Source organism: Pyxicephalus adspersus, chromosome 10, assembly GCF_032062135.1.
Source record: "Pyxicephalus adspersus chromosome 10, UCB_Pads_2.0, whole genome shotgun sequence".
NCBI lineage: Eukaryota > Metazoa > Chordata > Amphibia > Anura > Pyxicephalidae > Pyxicephalus > Pyxicephalus adspersus.
In genome coordinates, this window is record NC_092867.1 from 37,747,450 (window position 1) to 37,773,921 (window position 26,472).

Sequence of the window (26,472 nt, forward strand, 5' to 3'; positions counted from 1 at the left end):
TTTTTGAAGCTGGCATTGCCCTCTTTACCAGAAATAACATTTTGGAAGCTCACATCTCTGGCATGAAGTTGGTGATATTTTGGACTACTCCTGAACAATTTTCTTCAGTTGCTAGATGTTTGTGTGTGTGTTTTTACATTGACTGCCTGTTTTAAACCTCCACTTCTTGGAACAAATCAGTCAGTAACCCTCCATTTGGTGGATCCACCCTTGGTGGATTTTATAGTTTGCTTCAAAATGGTATTGCCCGAAGGATCCATTTCTGGTTCATTTTCAACATTCAAAAAAAAGGCCCCACATTTTTATCATGTAGCAGAATTCATAATTGACCTAATGACTAAAATCTAAAAGCAGCACAGCAACCCCATACCATGACATTTATACACCACTATTCATTTCTGTTACTGTGGCTGTCCAACTTTATTTTGGATTTGTCAGTCCAAAGTAAGTTGTTTCAGAAGGCCTGTAAGTTAAACGGCAAACTGTAGTTGGGATCTAATATTGTTCTTGACAAAGACAGCGAAAGTTTTTTTTTTTTTTACATGTCCCATGATATTTAAATAAATTTCTAATTGTGTATGTGCTTTTTTGAGGGTGTGTGTGGGTGGTCATGGAGCCAGGCAGTCCTAAACAAACTAGCATTTAAACAAACTAGATTTAAAATCTACTTTCCTTACACTGCACCAATGGATTTTAAATAGTTTAGCATAATTTTATTTTTCATCCTAGACCCATATTCATTTACATCTTTTTGAGGGCCTTCAAGAACTATTTTGCTTTTTCATTATTTCACTGCAAAGGTCCACAGCAATGCAAATCCCAGACCATAGTTGCATACTTCCCAGGGAGATACTAATCACTGGCACCTAACCTGGAACACTTCTAATTTCTTGGATTTGAAAGGATTGTAGTAAGTGTAATTTTCATTCATTTAGATTAATATAAATCAATACACTGTAAAATCTCTGTTTTATATGCTCCACTATATAACCTTTAGATGTTGGCACTGTTTGAATAAAGGCCTTTAGTTTACCTGTTCAAATACATTAAAACGTCAACTACGTACATTAGGAGTACTTTTAAATAATTTTAAGTTCAGGTGCATATAGTCTTGACTATAGCTTTTACTTGGTTATGCTCAGAATATGACATATACATCCTGTAGACCTGGTTGTTTTTTTTAAACTTGCATTTTTAATAACTTTAGAGAGCCATAATCGAGTTTGTTCATGTCCTCAGCCAGAATTGTGCCAAAAAAAGTAAACCAGACCACAGGGTAGATATCACTGTGTCTAGATTTGATAAAGCATTTCCCATATTGTTTATACAAAACAGAGATATTCTTGATTGGAAAACACTGTCTTGCCCTTTTAGCTGTATAAAGCCTATGAAATTATTTTTTAACTAAATATTTAGTCAAGACAATTAATAAAATCTGCCAATTTTAGGAAAAAAGAAACTGTCATCCTAAAACTGGTGCCTTGATTACTTTGCAACCCACTATATTGTAATAAAGAAGGTAGCATATTTATTAGAAAAAGAAATTGTGCCAAAAACAAACCTTGAGCTTGACACTCACAATGAGTTTATTATTTTTTCTATATTACATGCCTTTTTTGGTAATGTAAGTATCAAATACTTCCCATTATACCAAAATACACCCAATTGTGCCATCTGTGTGCTAGGGGTTGCATGTTTGCTGGCAGGGTTTGATATGGACGTTTCCTTTTTCCCTATTTAGATGCTGCACTGTTAGTCATTTATTGGGGTCCCTTAATTCAGAATACTAGTAGCTATTTCTCTGCTTTCTCCCAGCTGCATATTATAGCTTTTGTCCACCTTAACCTTTGTCATTTCTCTCTCCCTGCTTTTCAGGGTTTTACCAGCACCAAATACTTTAAATTCAATTTAGTTGGCCAAAACACTAGCCTTATTTTAAGCAATAATTATTCCAGTAAGCAATGTTAAAACTGTGGTAAAAAAAGGTAGCTTTTTATTGGAGCACTGCCAGTAACTCCTAGTATGTATAAAGTTAAGTAATCCTTCCAGATATAAAATCAAAGAAAGAGATGAAGCTGTTTTTTTTTTGAGCAATGAATACTTTTATTGTAATAAATTGTCACAGATATAACAATCATTAAATATACAGAGGTTGCAAGTGGTCTTTTCCCATTGTATAATCATGGGGTAAAATGACCAATTTGACTATACAAATTAGATCCCTGGCTCAATAAAAAATATTGGTCGAAGCCATACGTCTCTTGTCTTGACGCATTTCTCCTATCGGCTTCCTCAGGGGATCTGCAGAGATCGTTATTTACATGTTTTAGTTGAGTTGACCAGGATATACACCAGGGATATCACACAGGTAAGTAATAATATGAGTTCAATGTAAGGTTTCAAAAAATGGGAAGATGTCAGAACTTCTGTGCAGAGTTTGGCAGAACAGAGGTGCTGGTGTTCAAGCATCTTTGCTCATTGAACACCAGCACCTCCTTTCTGCCAAACTCTGCATCCAACCCTGGTCAACTCAAATAAAACATGTAAATAACCACCTCTGCAGATCCCCTAAGGATCCTGATAGGCTAAACGTGTCGGGACAAAGACTTATAGCTTCAAATTATATATTTTTTTTGAGCCAGGGATCTAATTTGTATGTACAGTCAATTGGTCTATTAACTCCATGACTATACAATGGGAAAAGACCACTTGTAATCTCTGTATATTTTAATAATTGTTATACCTGTCACAATTTATTACAATATAAGTGTTCATTGCCAAAAAACCCAAGCTTCATCTACTCTTTCTTTGTTTGAATATAATTGACTCCTTTTACTTAAATATATTTTACACTTTCTTTATGACAGTGCCTGGTAGATGGTAGATGTAAAGTAATTTTTGTCTGAAAGCATGCACTCTCATTTAGGCTTTGTAGTCAGTCTCGCTGGATTTCAACACAAGGAGCTTCCTCTCTTGCATATTCTATGAAGCAGGCGAAGAAGAAGTGATTCTTTCATTTGTCCCTTCCTGTCAGTTACAATATTATTCTTGAGGAAGTACAGAATGTTATGCTATGGTTTATTTACCGGAGGCTGTTCACTTTGGAAAGTGAAAATATTTTTAACACTGGATGAGATGTTTTTTTTTAATATTTTTTTTCAAGTTCAGTACTGCTGATAACCCATTACCCCCTATAGGCTGCTTCTTAACAATTGACTATGACTGCATTTTATTGTCCTGAACAGCTACTTGTTAATCCATAAAGGGTGATGGGATAATACAGGAGGACAATTTGGGTACAGTTGATAACCTAAAACAGGAAGTACGTGAAAATTCTTTCACAATGTTACAACACACAAAATTACAATAACATGTTAGAAATAATTAAGTTTTTTTATTGGTTGGGTTTAAATCTTTGTAATTGCTTAGTTAGTAAACCCCAATGGCTTAATAAAATAAGATAACAGTGACTTGATTAGTGATTATTCTTCTATACCTAGAGAAATGTATTCAGTCTCCCTTTAATGACAGGATAGGTCCTGTACATATCAAGCTCAATTGATCAGCCAAAAACAAGGATCTGAGCAAAAAGGGCTAAATCGTGATGGATAGGTGACTGGGTCAGAGCATTTTCAGAATGACAGATCTTGTGGGCTTTTCTTAAAATGCCACGGTTAGTACCTACCATAAGTGCTCAAAAAAAAGGAAAATGGTCACTTGAACAGTAAACATACTGATACAGACAGGGAAAGGGCTATATAGCTCAAAAGACTATAGCTTATATTACAGTGACCCTGGCTTTGTTTTCCTTCTTTGTGGAATCAGAACTATGAATTGGAAGTTATAAAAAGGAAATTAATTTGGGAATTAGAGAAATATATCAGAACATAGAGCAGATCGCAAATGGCCAGGTGCATTTGTGTTTTTAATCTAAGAAAGAAATGACAACAGTATGTATTATTGGAAGAAGACAAGCTGGCATTGGCAGTGATACTCTTAGATCTTTCTTCTAGCCACTTTGGAGGTCCTGAGCAGTCTATATATACATTTACCAATTAGAGGTGTATTGGCAGGACAAAGGGGCTTACAAAACGTAGGTGATTTTAATGTTTTGGGTGATGAATGTTTATTAGTGATCTAGTGCTTCAAATTGGTTGTAACTGATAGAAAAGAGGCTAGTCATTAATATTGGAGGAAAGGCTAACAAGCCTATCTAGTAAAGAAAAAGCTCTTTTATATTAATTATACTTTGCTCATTAGAGCTGGTAATTAATGGAAAAAAACAGAAAACATTATTTTGGGTTAAGTGAACAGTAAGGGTCCTCCAAAGGTCTGTGTGATTTTTCTTTTTATTGCATGGGGGCATGCAGTTCATGCACTGCAAATAAGAATTGGTTTCTTAACCCTTTTGCTTCTGGGCAGTCATGATTTGCATTTCAGGTGGCTGGACCATTTCTGCTATTTTTGCATTTCAGCTTTAAAAGTCTGAAAAAAGGTAAATCACTTTACTGATGGACAAATATTTTTACATTTAAAATTGCACCTTTTTTCCAAAACTGTTAAAATTATGAACTGCCCTTTACTCTAAAATACAGACACCAAGATAGATAAAAGTCACCTTGGATGTGATCACTTTTAATAGTACACAAAGTCCTACAAATTATGCAGTAATAAACTTTACAAGTTTGGTTCCTTTTGTGGCTGACACTTTAAAAAATAAGCATGACTAAAGAGTCTAAACCTTTACATTGATTAATTTTGACTTTTATAGCATGCTCTTAAAACCTACCACATTCATGAGTCCCTTTTTTCAATTCCATTATGAATAAAATAAAAAATTTAATAGGTTTATGAAACAAAGTCAGTAATTTATGACCTGAAGCATATTATGACATCCTGTATTTTAAAATGTGTTCTTTTCAATGAAATCTACATGTAAAAATGTAGATTATTTTTGTAAGCGTACAAATAATAAGGAAGATTAAGAGCATAACTACTTTTTATATTTTAATACCATTTGTAAAAAAAATATTAATTTTTCTTTATGAAGACATGTTTTCTCATTTTTATATACACACGTACACAGAACAATTAGCAACATTCAATCAATCCTTTACTACGCTACAGGAAGTATGTTTTAGATAGAAAAGAGGAAATGTGTGTAGACTTGGCTAATATGTTATGAGTGTAAACATCCCAGTTCTGTCCAGATTCCCTAAATATGTATACAGGGGGGGGGATAAGTATTGAGATCATCAATGTTTTAGTAAATATATTTCTAATAGAGCTATTGACATGACATTTACACCAGATGTTGGTATTAACCAAAGTAATCCACACATACAAAGAAATCAAAACATATACATCCATACATTAGGTTATGTGTATTGGAAAACAGATGAAAAAGGTATGGAAAGCCAAGAAACCTGTTGAAATCTGTCAGTGTTTATAGAACAATCCTACCCACTATCAATGCAAATTATTATTTGCTGGTTTGGTCCTAATTGATGGCCTATAAAAATAATTCTCATTGCTGAGGTATCACACAAGAAGCATCTCATGATGGGTAAAAAGCAACAAGCTCTCTCAATACCTTTAAAACCATATTGTTGTAAATCAATGTTGATATCGATGGCATTGGTTTACAGACGCATTTCTAAGCTTCTGAGCGTTGAGGCCATAATCCAGAAGTGGAAAGTACATCATTTTACCCTAAACTGGCCATAACCAGGTGCCCCTTGCAAGATTTCAGATGGAGGAGTCAAAATAATAATCAAAAGGGTTGGTAAAGAGCTAAGGATCACTCGTACGGAGCTTCATAAATACCTGAAATTAGCAAGTACAATTGTTTCAAAGAAAATTATAAGTAATGCATGGCCTCTATGAAAAAGCATATTGAAGCGTGTTTAACCTTCAAGATTTGAAGACAGCTTGGGACTAAATAATTAGAGCTCTCCAGGGCTGGAAAGGGTACACTTTATCAGTGAAGCTGGGTGATCCTGCAAACCTGAAATGGATTTCCTAGAAGTAATTTGCTATTTGTCAGTAAATATTTTCAATTGTGGACTAAATCCATTCCAGGTTTGCTGGGTCACCCAGCTTCACTGATGAAAGTGTATCTTTCATTAATAAATCAGGCCCTTTGTGTGGAAGAATGGGCCAAAATCACATCTGAGCAATGCATGCAAATAGTTTCTTCATACAGGAGGCTTCTTAAAGCTGTCATTACTAACAAAGGGTTTTCTGCCAAGTATTACAAGCATTTCAGTAAGTGTATTTCATACTTATTTCCTGTGCTATAACACTTTATTACACAACTAAAATTATTGATGTATTTGTTTTGATTGCTTTGTGTGGATTACGTAGGTTGTTACCAACATCTGGTGTAAATTTTATGTCAATAGACCCTTTGGAAATATATTTACATTGACATATTCAATGTTCAATATATATTTCCCCTGCTATATTTGTGTATTTACACCGGCAAAACATCAGGCAGAACAATCCACTATAGAAATTGACAGCCTTTGCCATTTCTGTGCAAATGCTTATTAATAGTCAATATTCAAATGGATATCAAAATAATTACATGGAAGATGCAGTTTTGTAATCACAAGTTCATATGTATGCCATTGTCTTACTGGGAGTTCTAAAATGTTTAGGGGCCAGTGCAAATTGCTTAAGTTCTAGGGAAGTTTATGAATTATAGGCCCTGGTCACTCAACTTTTAAATAGTTTAACTTCAATCCTGCCTAAATTCAGTTGATTTAAAAAAAAAATGTAAGAAACGTAAAGAGTAAAGATGTCACTATTTAAATCTATAAAAGGTGTTTTGTATCTTGTTATAATATGCTTGCAAGTATAAGGATTTAACAGGTGAAAACTTTAGGAATTTACCAGTCAATGTGGCAATGTGTAAGGTCAAATTAAATACCAATTTGTTTACTGGAATATGGTGTAACCACTTCACAGTAAAAGTTAAATTGCTTAACTTGGCAAGGTAAGAGAATAAACTGACTGAAATTAGCCCAGGGATATCCTGTACATTGACAAAAGCAGATTTGTACATAGAAATAAGACTGCCAAGTTCTGCAACACAAAACTTTACAAGGAGGGTCATTTCTGTCCCAGATAGCCAGAACTCACATTCCTCATCCAAGGCCTTTCAACCCTTTATCCTAACTACAACAAGAAAAATAATGTCCAAGGGTGTGCCATGTTTTGAAAGGAAAGAGATAGCTGCAATGAAGTTAAATGTAAAAACAATAGTTATAAAAAAAAAAAAAAAAAACTTTCGGCCAGTAAGTCTTGAATACCAGAGTATTTTTTTGTTTACTACAAAATAAGAATTCTTCAGGTCCAAAACAAGGTATATTCCAGTTGAAAGCATATATTCATACTAGAGGGAGTAATGTGTATTGATCTTAAGATTCCTAGACAGGATGAGGTCCAAATGTCTATATAATGATACAATGCCATATCCAGGCCTGCGCAGTGATATGTTCTGGGATATTTCAATTTTCTTACAAAGGTTTCTATTCGTGATTAAAGGAGTTTTAAGGATTAGCTTTCCTGCATGGATCTTGAATACTTACTCTTCTTGGATGTAAAATTAATTCAGTCTATCAATCTAATGCAGCGGTCGCCAACTGGTGGTCTGCGACGCTGGCCGGGGCGAACTGGCCACAGCTGCGGACCATGTCTCCAGTTCTCAGGGCGGTGGGCGGTTGTGTCCGGAGACGCTCAGATCCGCGATGGGAGAGTGGGCGGTGGGTTCTGGCACCATGACGTCACTATGGGGGAAGTTTCTTCCCTTTTGAGTAACACATGGCTCCCCACACTTGCGTGATACAAAGCCTGTAGATTTAGTGGTCCGTGGGTCAGAAAAGGTTGGCGACCACTGATCTAATATATCTCCCCGAAAGCAAAATGTTACAAGGTATGACAAACACTTGTTTTGGCTACCATAGGTGGATGATTCCCCTGTACTAAAATAATGAAAAAAAACTGTTACAAAGGACAATACAGGGATTGTTTAATTGATATTAAGCGTTATTAAATCTAATATCTTCCGTATGAAACTGTCCCCCATCACTGAACATCTATCTCCTAAACAGATGAATAAATCTTTCCACAATATAGATCCACATTTAAAGAGTCACCTTGGGTATGCATACTCCTATTAGTAAACTAGAACATAACAAGGTAATACATTTTTTGATTGAGCTGCCACACAAACTGCAAGGGAACACCTATTGTGTGTTAGTGATACATGAATGTTTCCCATGTGGTTTTTACACTGAAAAACACAAACAATATTTGACTGCCAGGCAAGAAAGACCAGGATGATTCATAATAAACAGATGTCATAGTATTTACTAAGACCACATATATAGAAGGGAACACCCACTAATATCACCATAACCTCAAACATCTGCAAGGTGGAGACCATGGACCTTAAACAATATTTACTTCAAACAGAATGCATAGTGATTGGTATAGCAAGTAGTCAGAGAACCTGCCCACTTGGTTAACTGTGATCAGTGCTTATTTCACCTTCATTGCAGGGTCTATTGGTATTTACTATTAAATCTAAATATTTTAAAATAACTGAAAATAACGTTTGAAAGAAAGAGGTCAGATAGGAGTTTTTAGTGACTGGGTTTGGATGTACTTCAACCCTTTCTTTGCAGGATTACTTAAAAATCCTTAAATCATTACATAACTGATATATATTCTGAAAGTAAATACCCTGTAGAAATGTCTTTAAAGTACAAGAAAAAGTCCAGTTGTATGTAACTAACTACTTCTAGATATTCAATGAGCTGGATTAGGAGAACCTTCACAGACAGCTCGTACAATAGGAGATAATAAGATGTTGGTAGTTGCAATAAAAATACACTAATTAAACAATTTACTTTATATAACTAATACATTCATTTTACTGCATATAAAATGGTCTATTTATAAAGGTTTATATATTGTCTTTGGGGTTTATTTCTAAAGCAGTCAATCTAACATTCGATGTAACATCCCCTGGTGAGGATTCAAATACTGCCATTTTAACACATAGACCTGGAAGATTCTCCACAAGTTAATGTTGGATTTACTGCTTTATAACTATACCTTCTGTGGGGTCTAGAAACCCCTGAAGGAGATGAGAGGTTGTGGGGATGGAGAGGTTCCTGTAGTTACCACTGCATGTATGGCTGATTGAGTGGCTTTACAAGGGCTCATATCAACCCTACAGAAAAACTCCAAACCAAGAGACAACATTAATACCAGCTTATCATTTCCACATCAGCTGAAAGTTAAGTTTGCTTTAACTTTTTGAATACCATAACACATGGGGCATGGCATTGGCAGGGAAATGGTTTAAGTTGAAGTTTAATCTATTTATATTTTGCTGTTTCTAAACCTCTTTTTCCTACCTCACAAACATGAAATTAAAGCTTTTAATGAAACCTTTCTGGGGACTACCCTATTTTAGATTGATATTTATACTTTATACTGAGTGCTTCTCTAAGCAATGCTGGGAGATCACAGCTGCAGGATGTTGAGCAGCTTCCTAAAAACATTACAGCACTTTGGCATCATTTTCTAGAGACCTCTGCCTTGGTTATAGCTATGGGTTATGAGAATGCAAAATGCTTAGAAGTGTAGATGTCAGATACTTCTAGAAAGGCAGCACTTGCATGTAGACTGCCCTGGGTAAGGCCCACATGTATAGCTAGACTCAAGGATTAAAAGAAAGTAAATCCAACTATTGAAAGTGACTGGACTGGGATAATAAAGCTGGCGGGTAAAGGGGTAGTTGATTCTGGATGCAGTTCTCTTTGGTTATGCGGTTCCAATGCACACTGTGAGAAGCTGAACACCTCTAAACACTACCCCTGTTATTCCTGTGATGACAACAATTGATATATATTACACCAGGTGCACACTATTTTGAAAGTATGTCCTGAAACTGAAGTCATCCACATTCTGGTGTTTTAAAAATACAAAGCAGACGTAGAAACCTATTCTAGAAACTCTGATTGTGGTTGCCAATCAGTTTTCTGTGGACAAATAACCAAAGCAGGACACCTGCAACATCATGTGGTATATATATATGAGGTGCTTTGCAAAGGTTGTATACAAATTACACCACTACAACAGAACAGAAATGTATGCATTTACATGTCTCAATGTAAAACAATAAAATGTGCAGCAGAACAGTTCACTAAATTACCTAATAAAAAGAAACAGAGCAATAAAAATATGAACTATATCTAAAGGAATCCACATGACAAATAAAAGGCTAAATTAAAAAAAAAATATTAAAGATAATTTTTATGCTAATTGAAGGTAGATGCAGCTTTTAAAAGCAATGGGTGAGTTTAATAAAACAATATAGGTTATTCACATTCTGCAAGGGAATTAAAATTTTGTATTTGCTTACAGTAAAGGACAATCATGTGCAAGTATAAATCTTGTTTTGTTAAATGTCCTTGCATGTATTTGTGTATTCTTTGCAAAGTGAATTGTCACTGCATTCACTAAGCAAATTATCCCTTGCAGAGTGATAATTGACTGCCAAATTAACCTAAAATCCTTTAGTAAATTAGCACCAATGTCTTAACCAAAGTTCTTTGGCAAAAATCTACTTAAGATTCAGCAATTAAAACGAGTCTTTTCTTGGTGCAATCTGTATAGTTGACCTGGGGAATAAACCATACAATTTTGAAGCTATAGAAGCCATAACACTTGTCATTTATGTATTGATTAAAACATTTGGAATATTGAAATTTCATTCTATCTGGGCCTCAGACCAGTAGGTGTATTTCACCAATTTCTCACTGAGCTTCTAAAGCCAACTTTAACAGGTAGGTAGGTTGGTTGTAACTAACAACCAACACTGACCCTTTAGCACATTAGTTGCTTAGTGAACAAAAATTTTTGTACATAAGATGTTATTTGACTTACATTACTTTACATTTCCCGATCTTATCCCAGGATTATCAGTCACAACCATATCTCCTAAAATCTTCTCTTCATGGTTGCAACTGACTACTCAGTGGTGGTAGTGGCAGACATATTTATGATAGACCCAGTACTGGCTTCCCTAATTCTCAAGGGTACTGCTAGAGACCATTCCTGTTCCATTTAAATTCTCTGTACTCTTAGCAGCCAACGATCCCTTGGTCTCTGGAAGAACCACTACATGCAAATCAGAAGTGATTCTCAGTCAGTAAACACATACCAGCATTCTACAAGTTGTACACCATTTTTCCAGAGTTACCCATGCGTTAACTACCATCCCCATGGGATACACCCGACATGACCCATCTTACAAAGCATGGCATGCATATCAGTAGCAGTGGGACTCAAAGCTATTACCCCAGTTGTGCACTACATTACCTACCTGGCTCAACCTGAGAAATGTGGCTTGTGCCCTTTTCACCTATTCAATTAGGTAGGCATTTTAATGAATTTATGACTACAGGTCACATACAAGCTGTAATCTGTATGTATAATACCAATGTCCTACTACTACCAATTTTTTTACCCTGTGCCTGGAAACCCCTAGTCCTCTATTGACCTATTGGTTCCATCATAACTAGTTAAAACACATTTACATGACTAGAGGCAGGACTCCTAAATACATTGGTGATCTTCTCAGGCAACTATTATTAGAATGGAACTTTTGTTCCATGTTCCTAAATATTCTGTGATCTTCTGGATCATATTCTGGCCAACTTAAAAAAGGCCCCTAGTTAAAAATTAAGACAATGAATTAGCTAAGATGGTATGGCTATCACTGCTTTCGGTACTCACTGAGAGAGCAGGGTTTCCTTCATCCTCCACGACAACTCTCAGTTGATAGAAGCTTTGTTTTTCACGATCAGGAGGGGATGGTCTTGTGGAAATTTCACCAGTGAGCCTATCCATGCGGAAAATTGAGTCCTCATTGCCTTGTGTGATGTAATAGGAAAGAACGCTATTCAGTCCTTTGTCCTTGTCTGTTGCGTTTACTCGAATAATTGATGTTCCGCCTCCAACATTCTGTACAAAAAGAAGAAAAACAAAGAAGTCTGATAATTATTTAGGTATTGAATTAAATAACAAAAAACATGAATTACTTTTAGGGAAAAATACTTCACCGTGATTTATTCCTTTAAAGACCCCTAATATGCAGAAAAATCACAGTAAATCTGCTAGCATTGCTCTTAGGTCATAATTCCTTGTTGTGGGTTGACAAAACACTCATAGTAAAGGTTATATACTCTGTGAAGGGATGAGGACGGAATAGTCACTTATGCTTATTTAAAAGATACCACACGTATGTGTGGTATCTTTTAAATAAATCTATGATAGAAGGTTGGCATACTGCTAGAGGTTAGAAATGACACGCTACCACATGGGTGTTACCCCGTGGCATGTGCAAACCCTAGGTTGTAGCAAAATCAAGATTTGGATACCAAACATACTTGGGTGTCGGAGCTCTGGTGAAATGTAAAGTGCCAACCACCTAAGCAGTCTGCTATCACCCACTTTGCCCATTGATTATACGCCTTCTAGTGACAGATTCATTTTACTGTAAGTTCTTAGGAAGCTAATATATAACACCTGTTGTTTTTGGATGATACCAAAAAGGCAAATGAGGAAATAAACTAAATACAATCCCGACATAATTGGGAGGAAATCAATTAGACTTATTGCGAGTCATTAAACTATTATCAATAGATCTGCTGACAGTCTAACCTTCCCACGCATCATTAAATTAATTGCTCTAAGCTCATAATATATTAAAAAATGAGCAGAGACCATATGATGGGCCAATCATCACATTTCCTCCTTGAAAGATGTATTTTTGCAGAAGGATGAAAAGCACTTTTCAAATTGTAAAACTGCAGATAATGGATGCTATTTTCTGTAATGATTCTAGTGTTTTTGAAAAAGGCTGTAACATTTAACAAGTCTTTCATATACAGAGATGGATTAAAGCAGAATGCATATGTAGCAGCTTTGCTTGCAGACACATTCAGTCCCTGACTTTATTAAGGATGGAAATCGATACAGAAGAGGCTTCCCTATTTACATAGAAATTATAGAGAATATATGGAGCCTACTGTGTGCATTTCCCATTGTTAAGTTAGAAGCAGGCACACAACTCTAAACTACTGCACTATTTTCCTGGTTTTATTGCAAAAGCATGTAGGTTGCTTATAAGCTAGGGCCCCTTGACATTCAGTAGGCCCTAGTCTCCTTCCTAGGTTTGCCTTCTTGGATATTTCAGGTCTGCCTTTAAATATTATACATGTCAGACATAATAATATAATATTATAAATAATATATATGTCAGATTTCCTAAACCCGGGGACAACATGTATTTACATGCTGTAATGATAATTTAAGCAAGGTTAGGACCAGTAAAACGTTCTTTAAAAAAGGGATTATCCTAACTTAGAAATAGTGTTTTACCACCAAAATGTGTGTCCACAAGATACAACAGAGGAAATCTGGTCTTAGAAAAAACTTGCTTTTAATCAGATCCCAATTACTCAACAGTACAAGATTGATTCTGATTACTTTTTTACTGCTCGGTTTATTACAGAGAAGTTCTGGTATCTTGACATTCCCTCATTTATGGAATGAATGGCTCAGAACAGTTTTATAAACAGGTTTTAGGGCCAGGTTATTTATGTAAATCCAAGATAAATAAATATTTCCTGGATAGAACAAAAATATAAAGCATAATGTGAACTACAAAACAACTCCTTTCTATGCAATGGAGATAATGTGAAGGGAAAGTATTTACTGTAAAACTCAGGAGAATTCTAGAGTTATAGGGCAGCTGCTCTGTGAAAAGAAGCTTATCATCCTTAGATGGAAATTTTGGTACTGCCAGGATTACTAATTTTTTTTCCGGTTTAAATAAACATTAAGTAATATAGTGACTACCATTTTGTTACAACAGTGAAACCAAAATATTCTATAGCGAAAAAGCAATGCACAACTAAGTTAACACATGATTATTTCAAAGGGCATACTTATAAAGGAGTGAATGTGCCATTCACCAAACATTCCTGCTGGTAATTAAGTATTGTAATTTAAAAGTCTTGCCCCAGATAGATATGACTGCCTGCAGAAATGGAAGGTGAATGTCAAATGTTCCGTAAAATATGGTATGAATCAATAAATTCTACAGTTTTAACTGTGTGTGTACAGTAAACATATACAGAGTCAGTTTAGGTAATGATAGATAAAAGCAGGCATATATAAGATGTATCAATGCCTTGTCTATTCTGACATTTGAACCATTTTTCCTCTTATGTCTGGAAAGACATCTGCTATGCTTTTGGTTTTTCTTGTGCTAAACCTCTTTTCCACCAAAGCTTAGTTTAAGACAACTTTTCAATTTGTTAGAACAGTCTTGCAAGGCATTCAACACCCTACCAACCACTGATTGACTACTAAATTCATGCTATACTACCAAAATAATTGAGAGATTTTATAGAGACAGTATCGATCGGTGGTTGACAGGTCTTTGTCAACCATAAAGCTGATTACAGCATCTGGCTGTGTTTTTACAATACATGGCTGTGACTGCAACTGCTATGGATACACGCCAATGTGAACACATTGCTGAGAAGTGGTAACCACACTGCTTTACACAACCATCTCTCTGAACATAGCTTTTCAGTATCTCCTCTGGTAAATTATCTGCCTAATAGGCCCTAATAACATTTTCTTAAAGTGCTAACATAGCCCACAACCAACATATTTTCACATACCTCATACACACTAACATTGTAACCATATGGACGATAAATGATAGGGGGGTTGTCATTCACATCTAAGACATTCACTGTTAGGGTGTAATCCGTTCTTCGAGACGGAGATCCTTTATCTGAAGCCTGAATCTAAAAAAAAAAGAATGTTAATTATTACTAGGACAATAGGCTAGAACTCTAGGTTTCCAGAACTAATCTTCAATAATGTATTCAAATTACTTCAGTACGTACAAACACAGTTTAATACTTTCTTTTGTTTTAAAGCTGAATAAAAATTTGTAACAGCCTAATGTCTGCTAAAAAACTATATTAATACAATTGAAAGCCTGTATTTAAAACTATCATGATAAATATTCTACATTGTTTCACGTACCCATTTATGCAGTCTTCTAACAATTAATGAGCAGTACTAGGGGTAATGACTAGCCGTCATAACAGTACATTATCTGCTATTACATAACCAGGTAATGGAATATGTCAGCACATCTAGACAGTAAGGATTTTTTATACCCTTTTAAATGCTTTGTACAGTTCATGCACAGAGGTGTGCTTATGTGTTTTGGAAGCATGTGTTTGGCATACAAAGCATCAGGTGTCTTGGTGCTTTTCTAAAGGGTAAATGTGTCCCAGCGTTTGAATGCCATTCTAATGCTTGAAATCAATAAGATTCATAAGGATACTGGCATCAATTGTTATTTTAAATATTTTAAATTTGTTTTTTGTGCCTTTGGAGGATGGTGTTCAAAATGTTACACCAAATGGTACATCTATGCTTTCCAGACGTATTCTGTCATGCAGGTTGCTTTAAAGTAGAACTTCAGGCAAACATAAAAACAACCCTTTATTTAATATAATCTATGTCAGGCAAATAAATAAATACCCATTTTAATGCTAATGGAACTCAATGCAATTTAAGTATCATTAACTTGAATTAAACATTGATTTATTCTGAGAAATAGCCTGTCTTTTATACAGATGTTTCTAAAATTGTGCAGTGACATTTAATGTTTCTTTTTTATATGCCAGACAGCAAAACCGAATTAATAGCTTTGAATACTGGTATATTCAGTTCGTGTAGAAACACATGGACCATTATTCAGCACTGAAATGTAAACTGTACTCTTTTATATGACTATCATACTAGCTTTACTGTCATCCAAAAGCTGTTAGAATACATAAATGCACAATATTATAGCATTAAAGCCAAACAGAAGTTCCAGGAACTAACATTTAGTCATACAGCGGTTGTAATAGCTTCCAATCTTTATATTCCAAGTTTTCATTTTCACTTTATTGTTTTTGCAGTTGTGTACTATTTAACCTGACCATTCAATCCAATAGGAATCAGAGTTGCATTGGCACTCTGTAATCTAGCTACTGCACTACTGTGTCTAATTTACAGCTTTAAAACCCAAATATGGGAGTAATGGCATCAAAAAGCACCCTTTTTTTTATTTACTTAATTGTCTGAAGTTTATCTTTAATTTTCACTACCAGTGATGTAGCAGGTATGACTTTAGCATACCACTTCTGTCCACTTAGTTATTATAAGGAGACTGGAGAATCAACTGCAACCAAGCAAGAAATAACGCTTCCAGTATGTACTACCACAGGGATGGCAGCCAACAAAATGACATCCCAGAGGTGGAAAGAAGGGGTATAAAAACAAACTAGTTTAAAGAATTAGCAAAACTGCTTGCATTATTTGTACAAAAAAAACTGTATATCTTGGTATTACGAATAAGAACTGTCATTACCTTTAACACATGCAGCTCTTGCAATTCCCTGTCCAGGGATTTCACCAGGAAAACTTCGCCATAGGTTTCATTGGTGGTGCGGATTTCAAAAAGGGCAAAAGTGTTACCAGCTATTATGGAAAAAGCCACCTTTGACAAATAGAAATTAAAAGACATTTTAACTTAATGCAGCAGACTTTTATTAACCTAAAAATCACAGTAAAGGAAAAAAGGATGCATATATTCATGGATTATCTCCCCACAAAATAAAAAACCAGGAAGCAAATAGGCAAACCTTTTAGTAATGGTGATCCACTGGCTTTAATGGTTTACAAATCACACTTGCAAAAGATGCAATGCAGTTTAGGAAACTCTAAATTATAGTCAGAAATCCTGATTAAAATGTTTGTTCTCAGTGATCTTCTTAAATGTGAATGAGGGCCAATATGATAGTTAGATGTTTCAGAAAGAGACAGGACATCAACAATGGCATTTACGTTGTCACTCTCATTGCAGGTTAACTTTAATAATGCATTGCTGGCAAAAATAAATTAATAAATAAATAACAAACTTTAAACATAATTTTGTTTTCTTTACCACGCCATTATTTCCAGCATCTGGGTCTCTAGCCATGACTAGAGCTATCCTCTGGCCGGTAGGACAGTCTTCTGCTACATTGACCACAGATTCTGATGTTGGGTCAAACTGAGGGCTGTTGTCATTCTCATCCAAAATTGTAATCTGTACCTGTAAAGACAAATGACCACAGTGAATAAAACTGTGCTGTGTCCTATGACAAGGTTACCTGCACATAACAGACTTGTCTTATGTTAGGAAACATACAAGCGAGCTAAGCTGATCTTCTTTTAATTAAATGGTCCACCGTTTTAGTTAGCACAAATTGCTTGACATGGGTTAAATCAATGAATACCTAATATATTATGTGTATATGCATTTGTATTGTATTACTTTTAGTATAAGGTCATGATTGTGCAAAATATTTTAGGTAAAGGCACTTTTTTGGAATTTAAATTCTTGCACAGCTATTTGAGATAATAAATTAACAAAAAAAGAAAGTAGTCCTTAGTTTATTTGTACCTAAAATGCAACAGAGGTGCACAAAGATGTGTCATATTTCCATCTTTACAGCTAATGAGAGTTAATTCAAAGTAGGCATACAACTCTCACCAGACACAAAAAAAATGTTGAGGAGTGTTTAGAAGAAATTAACGAACTGGTACCAAATAGGGTGCTACACCAACCTGTTAGGATGATATCTTTCTAGATTTTTTAAATATGTCTTCCATTTATTTGAAGGTTTTTTTGTAGCTTGTATGCTTTAGCATACCATGCAGGACAAGCCATGAGAACTACAAAATACCTGTGAGCTAAGGGTCAGGAGTAGATCATCTGGTGAACATCCATGGAAAATAGTAAGGTAAAACACATTCACCTTGCAAACCATCACGCCTCAGTTTCACTGAGAAGTTTACAGAAACAATTGCTTGCCATTTTCCCCAAGCTAAGGTTCATTAGTTCACAACCCTAAACATTTTATAGTAACCGCAATTCTCTATGACTCTCTATTACATACAGCAAACTGCATTCCTCAGTACAGAGAGTTATTAGCAAAGGCAGCACTCTAACCTGTCTTCTGAGATTTGAGATGAGTCTAGAGCTGCAATTAGAGCTTCTTTTTTTATCTGTTCCTATGTGTCCATCAAAAATGTACTGTTAAGACAAGGAATGCGTTTTCATTTATCTATGTGCCTTTCACTGAATTAGAGATGCCAAATTTATAAGAAACAATATGAAGCTTTGCAATAAAATGTAATGTGATATTCAATTTATGATGGAAACAGTTTCAGGCTTGTGTATTATGCAGCAGATTGTAAAGATGTTATACATGAAGAAAGGTAAGTGATGAAGTGATGATCAAAGTATGCTTTAATAAAACATAAATTTATATTAAAAAAATGCAAAATAAACAAAAGCAATTATCTATATTGTAGGACATTTCCTGATTTCATTTTAGGCACAACTGTTTAGAAGATTGTATAAAATACAATGTACTGTATCAATTTATATGAGTTTCCTTGACATTTATGCTCCTAGATGTTCATTGTGTATGAACAATTATTAACTGAACTCAATGAAACATTTTTATAACTTGGGGAAAATTCAATTTGTTTACTTTATGTTAACAAATACACATCTAGTGAAAAGGTCACATGTTGGAAAAAATGACTTTACTTTGCATTAAAACTCATAGATCTAGACACAAAAAAAGCAGAAGTGAACATATTGTGTAATGTAAACTTGTGCAAGTGACCACACTGAAAAACCTGTTCCCCAGAAAATAGATGTGGGGAGATCTGGTTATCTAGTCTGACAGTTCTGCTAAGCTGTAATTACAATAAAAGCCAAAACATGTGTATCAGTAAAAGATATATGTCCATGATTTTAATCATCAATTTAATCAATCTCATTTGGACTGGGGACAGCCCTTCTGTGATTTATCCATAAATACGATTGTATCTTTAAAGATTTTAAGACAGTCCCTTCAAAAAGTACTTATTAAAGAAACATTTGATGTGCACGAAATTAAACTTAAGTTAAACTAAATATTTTCAATAATTATTTATGTATGCCCTTTGCCATTTTTTGTTCATTGCAGTTAACGAAAATTGCATTACTATGTAATAGTATAAGACCCAATATGTGTGTGTTTGAGCTGCGTTGCGTTAGTGTCTTGGGGTACCATTAATAGTGAATGGCAACACAAAAGTAATGGCTTAATGTTCATTGTAGTAACATTCAAGTAAAATCATCACACAAATTTGTGTTGTGGGTTACTTAATAACCACTTTAGTGCAAAAGCAGTTTTTTCCTTAACTTTGCTGCAGTTGACCCATTCTTGTTTTTGACCACAGATAGGCAAATGATGATTTCTATTTGTGGTCAAAAACAAGTGTACCCAACATCGGCTGCAATCAATGTTTAATAAGCAACTTATTCCCTAGAGTCTATTTATAAAACAGTGAATCTGGTATTCCCTGAAACATTCCCTGGAGGAGAATCTTGCAGGTCAATGCATTTCAATGGTAGTAACTGATTTTCCACTGGGGAATGTTAAAGGGAATGTCAGATTCACCAATGTATAAATAGACCCCTATATGTATATCTACATATGGCCTAAATATTGTAAAGGTGTAAAATGTTGGAGCATGGTCATATGAAAATAGGCATAATAATTGAGTTACTACATGGTAACATAATATTTCTTTTTTTTTTATTTTATAAAAAAAATGTTTTTTAAACAATATTCCTGATATGCCATGGTATGAAAATAAAAACAGGGTTCCGCTCTTTATATTAGACTTATATTAATGTTCCCTGGAAGGACAAGGCAGCCCATTCATTCACAGAGTGACTTTTTGTTTGTGACATTTTACTAAATATAGTATCTTTCCAGGTGCAGTTTTTAGGGATTTCCTAAATGTGGTTGGTGGAAAAGTCAGCTGCTGTTTTTTTTTTTTTAATCAGGAAAATCTGTCAAAATTAACACATTATAGAAGAAAAGAAGGAGGGCAATTTTCATTTAATTGTTAGGAAAGCCAAATCCATGGAGAGGAAGGTGGATCTGTAACATTCATTATAACTACATCCTATAGGAAGTTCAGAATGGGCTTGGTAAGTGTCAGGGGAATTTACTTATTGTTTTTCATTTTAATAAAGTTTCGAGTAGGTTATTGTTTGCTGTGTTCTCACAACCGTTCTTCACATTTTACAGTGGAGAAAAAAAATACAGTTCATAAGCAACATAAATCTATGATTTTTATTAATTTATTAGAGATAATTAACATTATAGAACATGAAGAACTCTTTCTTTAGGCTTCCACTGGTGGATTTCAATACTATTAGGTATATATACTAAATTAATTGAGTTGCTATTCAATAAAAATCACCCAAAAGACCCCAGAAAACTATTCTAGTATTTTTCATAGTTATAGTCCTGAATAGTTCCCTTCGGCTCCCCATGCTGCTTGCTCCATTTCCTAATCAGATCTTAGGGTAAAGACAGCAAATCAGAGCATACAAAAGTCCCATGTAAACATAGCACAACAAGCGCCTGATGGGAGACTAAAAGGATAAAAAAAAAAAAAAACTTTAGTTAAAAGATTTTACTTTGGTAAACTGAATTCTGATAAAATGCTGTAATTAATGCACTTTGTACATCATCATCATCAATCTTCTTTACACCACTTTATCCACTACCTCCGCACAAAAAAAAGGCAGCTTTCATGAGGTTCTGGGAATACTGGTGCTAGTGTATATAATAACATCAGATTTGATTTGCAGGACTCAGGGAAAATAGATGAATATACCCAAAAAATACATTAGGAACATGTAAAAAGTTTTACTTCCTTAAGTTGCACTTCTGTTCATCTGGTCATATGACTTACACAAAAACACTGCATAGACTGCAAACTTTAATTTTTTTTTTTGGAGTTCACTCAAATGTATTCATATTTTTTTCTTTTTAACACTCAGAACATACTGTTCAAGAAATGTGACTGTTGCAGCAGTTAGGAAGATTAAGACTCCACCCCAAAGAAAAAAACTCTTGCTATAACATTAAATTATGTGTTATTAGAATATGTATAAGTTTTTTATTTGCATGTTGCCATAAGTTTGTCATTTCATATTTGTCCTAAACTACCTTGTGCATGGTAAGAACTCACTATGCATTTTCACTCAAAATCAATTGTTACAGGAAGAATAAAATATCTACTGGATGAATAGATAATGAAACTATATAACCAGAAAATCAAAAACCACTCTAATAATGAAAGTGACAAACTATGCCATATATATCATCTATAACACTGCACAACAGCGATTTTGCTACTGGGCATAACATGTGATTTACATGATATCGAGTGTGCTGATTCCAAATCTGCATACATTGCCTATCACATACAGATTTAAATTATAGGCGTGCTATAGCTGTTCAAATGGTCGGTATTTGGGTAATGTATTTTTACATGGGAACATGTATGACTGTTGCAGCTACCACTATGCCTGCTGCCGCCTCAGCTGAATTACGCCCCCTGGTGGTATGCATGTTCCAGCAGCGGCTGGGCATGTCTGGGTAAGTCAGTGAGCTGACGTCAGAAATGGGTATATACGGCGGACCAAGGGCTTGTCTCTAGTGCAAAACCATCTTATTGGATAGTACAGCTAGGCCATTGTGAGTCTGTTTTGAACTAAAGATGAGTATGTGCAGCTGTGTTAATTAACCGGACAAGTTTTGCTTCATTTGTGGCAAATATATCCCAGTATGATCAACGCAAGACCCTAACCAAGAGGGTGGGATTTGCATCCAAGTATTACTTTGAATGTGAAATTGGAGATCAGGATTAAAGCTGGGCACCTCACATCTGCGGTGAGGTGTGTTATGTTGGCCTAACACAATTGTTTAATGGGAAAAATGAATAAAATGCCTTTTGCTGTGCCTATGGTTTGGTGTGAGCCAAAAGACAATCACTCAGACTGCTGCTTCTGTATGAGTAAAATTGCTGGGTTTTCGAAGAAGACAAAGTCAAAAATCCTCTATCCTGATTGTGAATCTGAAGCCAGTGCCACATGATGCAGAGAATCCAGTGCCAGTCCCTCCTACATCTGTTGTTACTGACAGGGACATGTCGGATGAGGAACAGGAGGATGATGTCGATGTTAATAAATGTTATGAACCCCAATTTGATATTTTTTATAAGCCAGTCAGATTTAGATGATCTAGTTAAGGACCTGTCTTTGTCAAAAGAGAAGTCTGAACTGTTAGCCTCCTGATTAAAGGAGTGGAATTTGCTACAAAAAGGAACGACAACTTCACACTTTCGTGATCGTCACACACAGTTTGCATTTTATTATAAGCTGGAAAACGACATTTACTTTTGTACCGATGTGAGTGGTCTGATGATGGAGTTAGGGTGCGAATACCAGAGTAGTGGAAATGGTTCATAGACTCGAGCAAAGCAAGCTTGAAAGCTGTATTGCTGCATAAAGGTAACAAAAAAAAACTTCTGTTACTCTTGCTCATGCCGAGGGAATGAAAGAGAGATACCAATCCTTGGAGGTCATTTTGAAACTGATTAACTGTTCAGAACACAAGCGGTGGTTTGTGGTGACCTGAAGGTGGTGGCTCGCCTTCTTGGCCTGCAATTGGGATTTACAAGATATATGTGCTTCCTGTGCTTGTGGAACAGTCATGACGACAGCATTTTTGTTGGTCCCCAAATGTGCAATTTGATGCGTGATGCCACATTCAGAGACAATCTCAAACCACTTGAACTTGCTGCTTGGGATTCATTTGTGCTAGTTGTACAAAGCTTTCTGAGCAACCACCGAGCTGAAAACCATGCTGAACATGCTAACAGCATACCATCAACTTGGCTGCCAAATGTCACTTAAAATTAATTTCCTACATTCCTATCTGAACTTCTTCCCACAAAATGTTTGGAAACAAGATATCAAGGACGATGCAACCCCAACGTGTTGGGCGACTACTGCTGGTTTCTGCAACGGGAGACAGCGGAGAGCCACAATCGCAAAAGAAAGTGCCTGAAACACTTCCGAAGTGTACATGTGTGTTGAACAAGGACTTTAAGTAAATTATGTGTAATTGTATATGTTGTTGCAACATAAAACTATGTTTTTGTAATGTCATGGAACTATGAGGCAAAAGTTAGTTATGTATGGCGATTACACATAGTAACTGTGGAACGAGAGAATGTACGCTTTTTGTACACGTAATTATCTTAAGATCCTGACGTCCTAGGCAGAATCGGACTTCAGATTTAGATTCAGCGCACTTGGTTTAGTAAAAGACATATGGATTAGACCAAGTAGCAGACAATATTTATTTTTTTTAAGTTGCAGTATTAAAAATATATTTTGCCCATAGTTCTTAAAAAATAAATATTATAATTAGTTTTATTGATCAGTTGCAATTAATAAATAATAAATGCTGTAATAAATGTCAGTTACATAAAGTTTTTTAAAAATGTATCAGTTTTTATAAGTATCATGTATGTGTGGTTTATGATTATGTATATAGGTAGTCCCTGAGTTAAGGACATCTGACATACAGACGACTCCTAGATACGAACATGGCTTCCCTGCTCACTCCTGTGCAGGATGGAGGCTACATGGGGGCAAGGGGCGGTTTGCATGACTTGTAGAAGAAATCTTTTGATAAACACAGCTGAGGCTGTGGGTGATCTAAGCGGCTGAGCTCTTTCTGCAGCCTCTTGTAACTCTATAATTTTTTTGCTTTTTTTGTGATAAACTCACAGTGAGAATTTTATACAGTAACTGACACCATGCTGCCTAATATTATGTTGAGACAAACATCTGTTCTAAGTGCATTTATTAAAATAATGTACCTGTTCCGAACAAACCTACAGTCCCTATCTCTTATGTACCGCAGGGACTTCCTGTAATTGCTCTCAGCTGGAGTGTTACTATTACTGTTTAGTCTCCTCTGTCTAAGATGAGCTTTTCAGCACTAGATACTGGAAATACATACTGCATCATGGTACCATCATGATCCCTTGAGTCACCTGTGTTGGGATGTGATTAAAGCACTTTTTGAATATGAGTATTTTGCAATGCTTCAGGTACATCAGAGAATTATTTGCATCATTTTGGTTATTTCTAACGCAATAAAAGGTGATCTGAGATGTAGTCAGGAATCAAAGAGTTGCTGATCCTCTCTTGATTCCTCTCTTTTTCTGCTGATTGCCCAGTTATCTTTTGCAGATGGATTGTCTGGATTATGCCATTCCAGATACCTTTCTGTCTCTAGAAACATACACCAGCACTAGATTTATCCACTTACTAAAGCTGTCCAAACTGAAGGATATGACTATAATTTGGTCTTGTTTATAAGTTCATCTTGGTTTGGCTCTGTGTGCCCACTTTAAGATATGGGCACTTTGCTTCTGTAACCTGCCACTTAAAAGCAGAACTTTAATTAAAAATAAAATAAAATAGAAAAATGGCTTCAGAGCCCTCGTTCCCTCCCTATTGGAGTTCCATTTGGTCCTCGCTATCTTTGGCTCTTCCTTTGTCCCACTGTAGAGGAAGCCCTGGGCACCGCCATATTCTTCAATTGTCTTCCTTCTTCAGCTTATATCACCTGATCTCACACTGCACATGCATGAGATCAGCTTTTTTTTTTTTCATTGCGGGGAAAAAACCCCAATTAATTGAGCCGTATTGCCCAAGCATGAGCAGCAGGAAAGGACTAGTTACAGAATGTACACAATCACTGGACCAGTTGCTTTGCATCAAAGCAATACAGGATCGTGGGGGGGGGTTATTATTAATAATAATAATAAAAATAAACAGGATTTATATTACGTCAACATATTACGCAGCAATGTACATTAACATCCTGAGCGTTAACCCCGAGTGTATCTCGGGATAAAAAACAACAGCTGATAGCGGGAATTTTAAATTATTTTGTATTGGATTCAATACAAAATAACTGTATTGAATCCAATACAAAATAAATATATATACATTTTCTACTGTACAGTTATATTACAGGTTTCAGTATTTTTTATTTATTTATGCACTCTTGTTTTAACAGATTTTTGTGTTTTTTATTTAAAGTTTATTATTATATTTCTTAAATAATGGACACATTTCGGTGAGTTATGAGTAAGAATTACAGACCTACAATGTAAAATAAATTTTCATGAAAGACAATGTACCACTTTTAGACAAATAAATTCAGACAGAAATGAAGCGCCCAGGAGGTTAAATAGGGGTTGCAAATGACAGACAAATACAGACAGTGACAGTGAGGAGACCCTGCCCCGAAGAACTTACAATTTTGGAGGTTGGGGAAGTAACACACAATAGGAGGGAAGATATGTTGTGGTGGAAAGTAGTGAAGATTTTAAAAGACAGAAGAAGATGGGTAGGCAAATTTGAAAAAAATGAGGTTTGACTGTTCTTTTAAATGAGTAGGAGCAAGCCGAATAGGACGAGGAAGACCATTCCAGAGAGTCGGGGCAGTTCTAAAAAAGTCTTGGAGCTGTGCGTGTGATGAGGTTAGTTAGGGAGGAAGTCAGTAGTAGGTCATTGGGGGAGCAAAGAGGGTGACTAGGGGAGTATTTTTTCTACCTGGTCAGAAAGATAAGTGAGACAAGAACTGTGGAGGAATTTGAAGGCAAAGCACAGGAGCTTGAATTTGATTCTAAGGTGAAATGTAAGCCAATGGAGAGAAATACAAAGAGATGCAGCAGAAGAAGAGCTGTGTGAAGGATGGATGACTCTGGCTGCAGAATTAATAACACTTGTCAACAAACATTTTCTTGCCAAACAGATTAAAGTAATTTTAGATTATGTTTGATGCACAGATTCCAAATATGGTATTGGTTTTGCTAGATTGGCTCTGTTTTTTGAAATAATTACCTCAATAATAACCTCTGCAAAACTATGAAAAATGAAAACTATGAAAAACTAATGAAACATGAAAATTAAACTAGATATGCCTACGTATACAAAATTAAATTTTTGAAATACTTAATGTCAATATACTCGATATTCAGTATATATACAGAACTAATCACAAAGAAATCATTGAAAAACTCAGTTTGTATGATTTCCTTTTTTGCTGATGATCAGGACAATCACGTTGAAGGCTCCAGCAGCAGTCTGCCATCATGTGTCTATCCCATTTGCCCTGATACCGTTCTTCCATCACTTTTATATCTTGATGGAACCTCTCTCCTTGTTCCTCACTGAAATCACCAAGGTTTTCTGGAAATGTTTGCAAATGGCTATGGAGATAGTGCCCCTGATTCATCAAGCAGAATCGGATTATCGGTCGCGCATTCGTATTCGCGATCCGAAATCGTACGCGATTGCGCTATTCAGCAACT

The 26,472-nt window shown here is 35.5% G+C and overlaps 1 protein-coding gene across 1 annotated transcript in view; it reads right to left on the reverse strand.

Moving 5' to 3' along the window:
* CDH23 (cadherin related 23) overlaps positions 1-26,472 on the reverse strand; it is a 190,322-nt gene that overhangs the window by 81,100 nt on the left and 82,750 nt on the right. The window contains exons 18-21 of the mRNA XM_072423981.1: positions 17,111-17,260; positions 16,535-16,663; positions 14,778-14,906; positions 11,818-12,045 (exon numbers count right to left, since the gene is read on the reverse strand). Coding sequence (XP_072280082.1) covers positions 11,818-12,045; positions 14,778-14,906; positions 16,535-16,663; positions 17,111-17,260 — 636 coding nt within the window. The remainder of the gene's footprint in view (positions 1-11,817; positions 12,046-14,777; positions 14,907-16,534; positions 16,664-17,110; positions 17,261-26,472) is intronic.